At 34.8% G+C, this 10,005-nt stretch overlaps 1 protein-coding gene across 1 annotated transcript; it reads right to left on the bottom strand.

Moving 5' to 3' along the window:
• Positions 1 to 309: 309 nt before the first annotated feature.
• Positions 310 to 8,366, bottom strand: LOC128866965 (probable salivary secreted peptide). Its single transcript, XM_054108038.1, has 2 exons — positions 7,729 to 8,366; positions 310 to 884 (listed from the first exon to the last, which is right to left on the bottom strand). Exons 1-2 carry the CDS (start codon positions 7,918 to 7,920, stop codon positions 708 to 710), a joined length of 369 nt encoding a protein of 122 aa, XP_053964013.1. The 5' UTR covers positions 7,921 to 8,366; the 3' UTR covers positions 310 to 707.
• Positions 8,367 to 10,005: the final 1,639 nt, after the last annotated feature.

Here is a 10,005-nt window from a genome sequence, read left to right as displayed (position 1 = left end):
AATCAAACACGTGTTAGCACGTGAAAAGAGCTTTCCAAAAAGCTCTAGCGTGAACCGATGCGACGAATACAACTAGAACTACGCGCTTGCAAAGACAAGCTTGCGGAAATACCGTAAGACTTTTTTGCCAACCTTTATTTTGTGATTTGTATCAACTCTTATAAATACAACATTCCATTGCTATATCATTATATGAAATATTATATAATAAATAGAACATATCTATATATATACGTATGATATATAATATATAATACATATAAATATATGTTCTATTTTTGATCGCTCCACCTTAATGTGTACACCAAATTATACTCAATCATTATCTTCAAATATTTAATTTATTAACGAAATTCTCTTCAAGCACATGGTTTCATGAAAATGCTCTAATATTTAATAATATATTTTTTTTTCATTTTTTCAATAAAGTCACATCTGCCACAGTTACATACATATGCACGTATGTACGTGCATAATTGCTTATCTTAAAAGTTTAACAATAGAAGACATAAGTCATTAATTTCTTGTGCTCTTTTGCTCTATACATGCATTTTTTCTTAAAACTTGCTGTTCGTATTAGTATTGCTTAGTTCTAGAAAAATAAGTATAAATAACCAAAAACAAAAAAAAGAAAAACACAAAAATAATAATTATTACTAAATAAAAATAGGTATGTTTTGTTAATTATGAAATTAGTCTGCTAGTGATTATTTGCCGTAAATTTCCACACGAAATATTAGTCCATAATTATATTGGGATTGCAGTTTGATGGTGACATTATTGAAACCTGGTCCACCCGAATAGATGGTGGCATGACCGCCAGTGCCATTTGTCACTTGATCGAAGGCGCGTATGCCGGTTATAATGCGTCCATTGCCAATGCCCTGCATACATAAAAATAAGTAAAATTATATAAGTGTTAGAAGAAATGTAACAAATTATAAGAGCAGTTGTATGCGATGATGTGTTAAAAGTTGTTTAAGGCTGCAGGCTAGAGAAGAGTAAACTACAACTGAGATGCTGTTTTTATTTTTATTTCCTTTTTTTACCTTTGGTTTTAATTTTATTTTCATTTCTATTTTTAAACAAATTTAGTTAAAAGTTTCATCGCGACTGCTAATATGCCAAATTATTGACGAAAGAGAGGTGGAAAGGCTAAGGGTGGGTCATAATGACTCTTAGACTCTTGTAGAAGCTGCAGGTATGACGAGCTTTGCGAATGTTGCATACTCTGATGGAGGGAACATAATTTCGTTTCTTTTGTTACGGATATTGTAATTATCTGATCATCTGATTATTTAACTCCAAAAGTGCCACCTTAGTGTGAATTTCTTATGAGCAAAATGTTCCCATTCTAGTATCTGAAAATGATTGATCACTTCGAATTCAGATGATAATTCGGAAATAAGCCGAGATTTTCAACAATTAGTAAAGTGGTCCCGAAGTAGTCCCAGACGAATACTTTACCAGGAGGATTTAATCATCAGTCATAATTTATCATCATTATAATTTATCATCATCTTTAAGCATCTCATAAACCTTTCTGAAGACAAATTGAGAATGCTGCAATCTGCGCAGCCATCTGCACAGGCCTGAAATACGATCCAAAGGGTTCTTTCGTTTTTGCGTGCCTACCAATCTCAGAAAATACCATTGCAAATGTGATACCATAATGAAAACTAGGAGCAACTAAGCATCTTAGCCTGACCGGGCCAGAAAAAAGTCACATATGTTCAGCCCAACTCAGCGCATCGTAGGTTTATTGAGGGAACTTAGTTTCGGTGTGGCATTGTGAGGAGTGGAGGATCATTTGATGAGTTTTAATCAAAGTTCTTATTGAAAACATCAAAAGAACTAGTACTTAAGTGAAGGATTTTTGTATAAATATAGTAGAAAACTTCAATTTTTTTAATAATAATATATGACTTTTTTCCTTGAAAATTCGGGCATAAGCGTTTGGAAGCGGCTAGTTTATTAATTTTGAGAAAAAAAATCGGTAGTCCCGATTTTTTAGTAACATTGTTTTTTGGATTTATTTTTATGTAACTAATTTATGTTCGGGCCATAAGCAAAATCGAATCGTATCTACGATTTTTAGAAATATCTGGACAGTGCTTCCCAGCGGTAAAATAAATAAAATACACTCTGTTCTGATCCCCTTATATATACGAGAATCTTTCGAATAAAAAATAATAATTTTATGCAGTTAAAGAATATGAAATTTTTTGAAAAAACAAGGCTGTTAATTCACATGGCTTGACAAATTACTCATTTAAATTTTTTAAGCATATAATTTTAATAATTTTGCTATGAAAAAATAGTTCATTCTACTACAAAAGCCATAATACAAAAGCCAAACTTTGTGCCAATTTAAAAAAATTCCGATTTTCTTGAAAACTGCAAATACTTTAATCCGAATTTTTAGAAAAATCTCAAGTAGGTAGCTTTATAGCTCCTTGAATTTTAGTAGTGCAAGTTTCAAGGGACTACAAATTACCGTTGATTTAAATTTTTTAATTTTTTTTTCCGCAGAGGTTTGACTCCTTTTCTTCCATACAAAGTTCATGCTCGAAGTTTTTTATATGGAAGAAAAAGCCTAGCAGGGTCAACAAAAGAAAAATTTGAAAATTCAACTGTATTTTATAGTCACTTAAAACTTGCACTTTGTTCAAATTCAATAGGATGGAACACTGCATACAAAGAAAATTTTAAGTTCAAGTTTCAAGTTACTAAAACATCGCTTTTGTTTTAGACAATTTTGTGTCTGCAGATAGTATTGGGTGTTTTCTTCCATACGAAATAAAAACGTCGAGCATTCGTTAGCAAGGCCATATCAAAACGCGCTATCAGAAGTACTTCGAGGATTGGAAAAAGCGCTGACATAATTTATGATATCTGCACAGAAGCGGACCCACTTTGTATTGGTGAATAAATAAATATGGTAAACGGTTTTTAAACACACGCCATGGGCTTCGTTTTCCAAAGAAAATTTCTTGAAAAATATTAAAAATTTGTTTTCTAATTTGTTTCTCAGCTTTGATTTCTTACAGTGTTTGTAAAATTTGATTGTTTTTACCAATTTTGTTGTTTGCACGCGCATATAATTCTTATCACTGAAAATAGAAACTATTCATATTTATATTTAGCAAAGAACAAAAAAATATTTGGCAAACCAAAAAATTCGCGAAACGTTTCGACCTAGCGGTCAAGTATCAAATAAATAAAAATTGCACCACCGTAGTTTCATATTTTTGAAGTAGTAACAGGCACCGAAAATTCTCTGTGAAATTATTTTCGCATAAGTTTTGTTGCTTGTTTCGAATTTTGAGGACTGGCTTTCGCTTTGCTTGATTACAACAAAAAAAAATTAAAAAAAAAATGGGCATACATACGTATATGTTTATAACTTTTGAATCGCGTGTGCAAAATCAGCGCTGCTACCAGCTATGGAGACGCTGCTTATCATGCAACCGACTTTTGTGAAGCGTTTCCGGTTCGCAATTTCACAAAAAAACAAAACAAAAAACAAAAAACCAATGAAAAATGAAATCAAATAAGCCTGTGCGTAGCTATGTTTAAGAAAACTGAAAGCTTAAGGCAGTGATCATCATACGAGGGTGGCTAAAAAATAGCTGGCCTATGCTAATGAAGTTAATAGAGCACAGGGGTACCGGCAATATTGGAGCAAAATAATGAGACGTTAAAATTTTGTGGTCGAACGGCCAAGAGGACCAAGGGAGCTCCATGTATCCGAAATGGTGAACAGAACCCGAAAAATGGTAATATCCGATCGAAGAGTGAATGAGGGCGTTATTGCTTTATCGAAATTTAAATACTGCAAAGCATGAATATATGTGAAAGGAGTATTTATTGCTTATGGCCGATGTTTTATTGAACTATGCAGGATTTTTGCTCTATTCCACATGTGTAAACGGAATTTGCTTCAAAAGCAACGCGACAAGCTACAGGATAGTAAAATCAGTGAACCTTTCGCAGCTTTAGAGACAATTTATACCCATCACAGCACACGATAGATTAGAGAATGGCACAACTATGTTCTGAATTGTGTAGCAGCTTAAACTCCGACTTATCCAGAATTGACGTAAATACACTAAACATTTTTTTATATCTTTGCGCACTCCGCTAGGGAGAATAGGGCCTCGATAAGACTCTTCCATCGAACACGGTTCTGGGTTGTTGTTTTTGCGTTACCATATAGAGGTACACCGTACTACACTAAACATCTATTCACATGCCCTCGTAAACACAACAATCTAACACCCAGAGAGAAGCGATTTGATCTATCGAAACATCATTGTTTTAGGACGTACAGTCACTGGGCATACCTTGACTGTGCCTGGCAGGGTTTTGTGAACAACCAAAATAACAATAACGTTGATTAAACAACAGCTAAAACAAGTGCTATGTCAGATCACCAGCAGAGATCTCTCATCTAGCACCCTCAGCAGTACCTCAAACAGATGTTGTCGGCAAGAATAAGACGAAATAAGGGAAAAACATTAGTACTTGACAATGGGCACCTGCGAAGAATAAAATTTAAATATTTACTACGACATACATTTACACGATATCACCTCATCACAAGAAAATCTCTTAACTGTCAAGTAACAGGTATGACTATAAGCCGTGTCTACAAGCGGCACAAAATGGCTTCCGAAATAAAATCCCTGTGCATCTGTACAAATGGAATATCGATGTCAAACACAGTCGAGCAGATACCATAAGGTGTATCGGTGGCTTTCGAAAAGAGTTTAAGAGGTTGGTTAGCAGGAAAAGGAGAATTTTATTTCTAGCGACCAACCAACAAGCAATGAAAATAGGTTAGTACTTCGACGGTTAGACTTGATGGTTCGAAGGTGTGGTTTGGAACACAGTTCAAAACCTATTTTTAGAATCATTCTCCGTCCCGCATATACTCAATACTCTTCTTTTTCTTCTTGATTGGCATAATAACCGCTTAAGCAAATTAAAAATCCCAATTGGGCTCCTCCAGAAAGTTTCAGAAAGTGGCTTTTACAGCTTGTTCATGAAGTGAATAGTGTGGTTGGACCAGCGCCGGTATATAAATCTCAGCAAAACGAGTTTATCTGAATATTAATACAACAGATCTTAGAGTGAAGGAAGACGAAGTAGCGCTGAGTTTTATTCTTAACCTCACCCTCGTATTTTGTGAACGGAAAAACGAAATTTAAAATCACACATTTTTGAGAAAGTCTTATAAAAGTAGTACCAAAATAATGTTAATAAAAACCCAACCTTCAAATTTTAGTAATATTTCAGTACACTTATACGGGACCTTTTAATGAGAATCGACACTATGGCACCAGATGGTGGCTCCAGAGCAACAAAAATATTTCGTACATATATATTCTCGGAAGGTCACGACAAAAGAAAAATATAGGTATCACTAAAACGCTGCTTGAGACCTCCAGGAGACATATATCTACAGCTAGCCGGAGCTGTAGATGTAGGGGAGACGACTGATGGGATTTAGGTTAGCGCACCGCGCCAGGTTGTCGAAGAAAGGACCACTCAATGAACATAATTGACTGTCCTCAACACCCGGACATTTACAGAGAAAGTGCTCAATAGTCTTTTTCGCTAAAAGGATTCAGTAAGACGTTGCGATATGCCACACAACCAACGAAGCCGTACATTTGTTGTAATCGAAATTAGATGAATCAATTTAAGCTTTGCAAAACAACATTCAACCCAAATAGAGCACGCAATGCGGATTGTTAGGCAATGTATACGAGCGGTCGAAAAAAGGTTCCGAGAATTTAGTTACAACTCAAGCTCGAACTGGAAATACGACATCGTTCGTAAACATATTCACGGAAAGAGGTAACCATCCAACCCAATTCAATACTGGCATCAAATGATCTGTACTTCGTGCGTCTTTAACAAAAACAATTTTTTTTTACAGTCGTCATGAAACTGAGTTGGTTACATTACAAGCAATGTGTTGTGATTAAATTTTTAGTGAAATCTAGCGGAAGCAGATATGGGGTGGGGTAGTCACTGGAAATGAAATCTCGCTATTTGGGTTGTCCTCCGAGACCCGTAAGTAAAGTCAGCGATGGGTAGAAAAAAGATGTGGAGCGGCCAAGGAAAGCGACGATGCTCAAGGCGACGAAGGATGCCAGTATGACGGAAAGTGGCAGGACAATTCGATGTTGGCTCCCTGAAGCTGCTGCGGTCACGCAACGACCATGTGCGGCCAAACTCGTCGAAAACAACTGTTTTTGCACCACAACAATACATAAATTTTGCTCGTAACTTAATTTGATTACGTTTTATTGACAAATTCCCAGATTTTAATAACTACACCTCGTACGTAAACGTATGACGTTTGACTTGAAGATGAATTTCATTTGAATTACTAATTTCATTTTCAGTACAAAAAGCACACAAGCACACTCACTTCGCGTCTTTTTAATTAGGAAAGCAACACTGATAATAAAATACAGAAAAATCCCCTGCTACAATAGATAAGGTTAAGTTGACTTGTCTGATCATGATTGGTCTTATACAGACCAGAACTGGTGCCTGGTGCTGCCAAAGCATTGTAAACTCTCCAAAGGTATGCGATGGTTAATTAGAATTTCCGACTTTGCTTTAGAAAAATTTGTATAATAAAAAAAAACTATTTCACTTATACTTCTCGACTTCTTTTCAACACATCATTTTGCAGCATCAACATAAGTTGTTAAGTTTTTTTTTAGTACTGTTCATGCTTTAGCTAAAAAATTAAAAAAAAAAAATCATTTATTTTATAAACGTTTTTAATTTGAATATTGAAATAAATGCCTCTTGAAATTTTATTATATTTCGTATATATAATTGGATCTTATACCCTTTATTGAGTGTTTGGCCGAGCTCCTCCTCCTATTTGTAGTGATCGTGATGTTGTTTCACAAATGGAGGGACCTGGGAATTTAAGGCCGACTCTGAGCGGCCAATTCTTTTTTATGAGGAGCTTTTTCATGGCGGAAATAAACTCGGAAGTTTGTCATTGCCTGCCGAGGGTCCACCGCTATTTAAAATTACTTTTTTGTCAATTGGTGTTTCATGCACGGATATTCGAACCTGTGCACTTTCGAATGGTAGTCTCGCACCCACCCCTTTCGCCTACGGCGGCCGCTTTAAGCTTTAAGGGGCTGAAAAATCGCGTGGATTTTTAGAATTTGGTTTTTTTGTTGACGGCTTTTTGCACATTTTGCAGTATAAAAATTCGTTTATGGTGAAAGAAAAAACAAAACAATCAGCACCAGTTTTTATAAATTGCACTTGCAGCAAAACAAAAAAAAATATATATATATATATGCATATACATATACAATATATTAAAAATTAACGCGATAATTCAGGCGCTTATAACTTTCACTTTATTATACCCAAATTGAAGGTGCTATAAAACTGTGTACTTCAAAATTTTCTGAATATTTAGAGCACAAAATTTAAAGTTTAGATGAAAATCGGTTTCATTTTTTTTTATTTTGTATAAATCTTTAGAGTTTCATTTAAATGACGTTGGTGGGAACATGAATACCAACAAACAAACAAACAAAAAATTTAACTCGAAAAACTTGGCAAATATTTAATACTACCGTGTTTCTTGTTATGCTCGCTACTGTACATACTCGGTTGTAGAATAATAATTTCACTTTTTTTCTTATTTCGTATTTCTCAAGTGTTCGCTCTTACATTTTTGGGAAATATAATTTCACGATTCACATATTTTCCAGGCGATGACGCATTAAACACATTCTCCACATGCAACAATTGCGCCGAATTCGAGATGTTGCCCCATGTGCTGGAGATGGCGTACGTGGTCGCAACAATGCACACCGCAATCGTAAGGCCAGTCGATAGTTTTAGTAGATTAATATTCCTCATAATAATTGCGTCTTGTCTTGTAGAGTATGGATTTTTAATATGAAACCAATTATGATTACAGCTTCTATTTATATTTATGTAATACAAATTTTCTACTTGATGCGATCTATTTTTACTTAGTATAATTTATGAACAACTGCTGATGATAATGATGTTGGTGGGTCTCGTGTTATTGCTCTTCGCTTATCGTCGCTTATCGATGTCTCAACATTTGCTGAAACGTTTTGTGTATACAACAACAACAACGTGGAAAAAAATTCAATGAACTTAAACGTATAGTTTTTGTAACTAATTAAATATTTTAGATTTCTCGTCCTGAACTTAACCCGTATTTATTTTTTTTTTGTTAGTGTTTAAATTTCTACTTCAATCTTGGCTCTGGATTATGTTGAGTTAGCAGAGCGCTCCTTTTGGGTTATGATCTGTTTGTGAACGTAGCGAGTTCTAAACTGAATTCGATTGTGAATTTTATGCGGCTTTGAGTGTTTCAAGCGAATTTCATTCGGATTTCCATTCCCAATGTTCCAGTGCCTCCGCAGAACGCGGTTCAGCGAACAACTGTACTAAAAGTACACTGAAAAATATTTTTGATTTCTATGGCTTTGAAAAAGGGGAAATATAAATATTTTTCTAGACTTTTGAAAACTCTCAAAGCTACACAAAAAATACTCCCAAATAACTGTTTGGGCATGTTGCTGGCGTGAATGTTCTTGACCGGATATATGCATGGTCAGTCCCACCTTGGGGTGTGGTCATTGAGAAAATGTAATTTTTTTATATTAATTATAACAGATATTCAAATGTATGCGCATTTTATTTCATAGATTAATATACGTAAGTGCCATTCGGAAGTGCGTAGGTTCGAATCTCAGAGCATAAAACAGTTTCTAATAGCGGTTGCCCCTTGGCAGGTAATGGTAAACCTCCGAGTGTATTTCTGTCATAAAAAATATCCTCATAAAACACCAATTGCCGTTCGGAGTAGACTTAAAACTGAAGGTCCCTCCATTTGTGGAATAAAATCAAGACTCACACCACAAATGGCAGGAGGAGCACGGCCAAACACCTAACATATGTAAGTGTACGCACCAAAAGGCCGAGGCCATTAAAATATGTACGAAATAGGAATAGAAATGATACAAAAAGTACTTCGTGACAAGTTAAATTATTAAAAGTTGATCAATAACCACTGTGCTCACTATGATTGCCAAAGGATTGCCTACGGTAGGTTCCTGTGGGAGTTGAATACCACAGTTCTTTAAAATTTTTGCCATAAATCCTTCTTATTTGTGAATGTATCCCTCTTGATTTGCTTCTTTAAATCTTCCCAAAGGTTTTCAATGGGGTTTAGGTCGGGTAACTGGCTTGGCCAATCGATAACATTAACATTATTTTGTAAAAACCATTCATATACTAAAATTGAGGAGTGTTTTGGGTCATTATCTTGCATAAAAAGCACGGAAGTGGCGTATTCTCCTCAGCAACTGGTATCATGTATGTTGAAATATGTCCTTGTAAATAAATGTATCCATATTATTGGTTATGAGTTGAATAGGTCCTCTCCATACCAAGTGAACATCCCCAAATTATTATTTTGCCGCCACCGTGCTTACATGTTTTTTGTTTTTTATGGGAGCAGTGGCTAGAACTCTTGTCATTTTAGGCATTCACCCAACCACATTTCCAAAAAATTTATTTTTGCTTCATCGATCCACACTATGACTTGTGCTTTTGAGCAAAATTTTTCCTCTTCCTTCAATTTGTTTGTTTCAACAGAGGAACTTTACGAGCTATTCCTTCTGGCAGGTTCATGTTGCACAACCGACGCCATACAGCTCTCGCTGATACTACGTTGTTGGTAAATTGAAAAAGTAAAACAAAATAAGTATAAAAACTTAGAAATTTAAAGGAAAATAATAAATGATAAAAAACTAAAATACAATCAAGTATAAGGAAATAATTCTGATAAATTGAAGAAGTAATGTAAAACAAACAAATAAAAAAATGCTATGAAATTTAAATACACTAAAATAAATAAAGAAAGTAAAATAAAATAAGTATGTATAAAATAAAATATTATAAAAA

This window comes from Anastrepha ludens, chromosome 6 (genome assembly GCF_028408465.1).
Source record: "Anastrepha ludens isolate Willacy chromosome 6, idAnaLude1.1, whole genome shotgun sequence".
NCBI classification, from domain to species: domain Eukaryota; kingdom Metazoa; phylum Arthropoda; class Insecta; order Diptera; family Tephritidae; genus Anastrepha; species Anastrepha ludens.
This window is presented reverse-complemented; position numbering and strand designations above follow the sequence as displayed.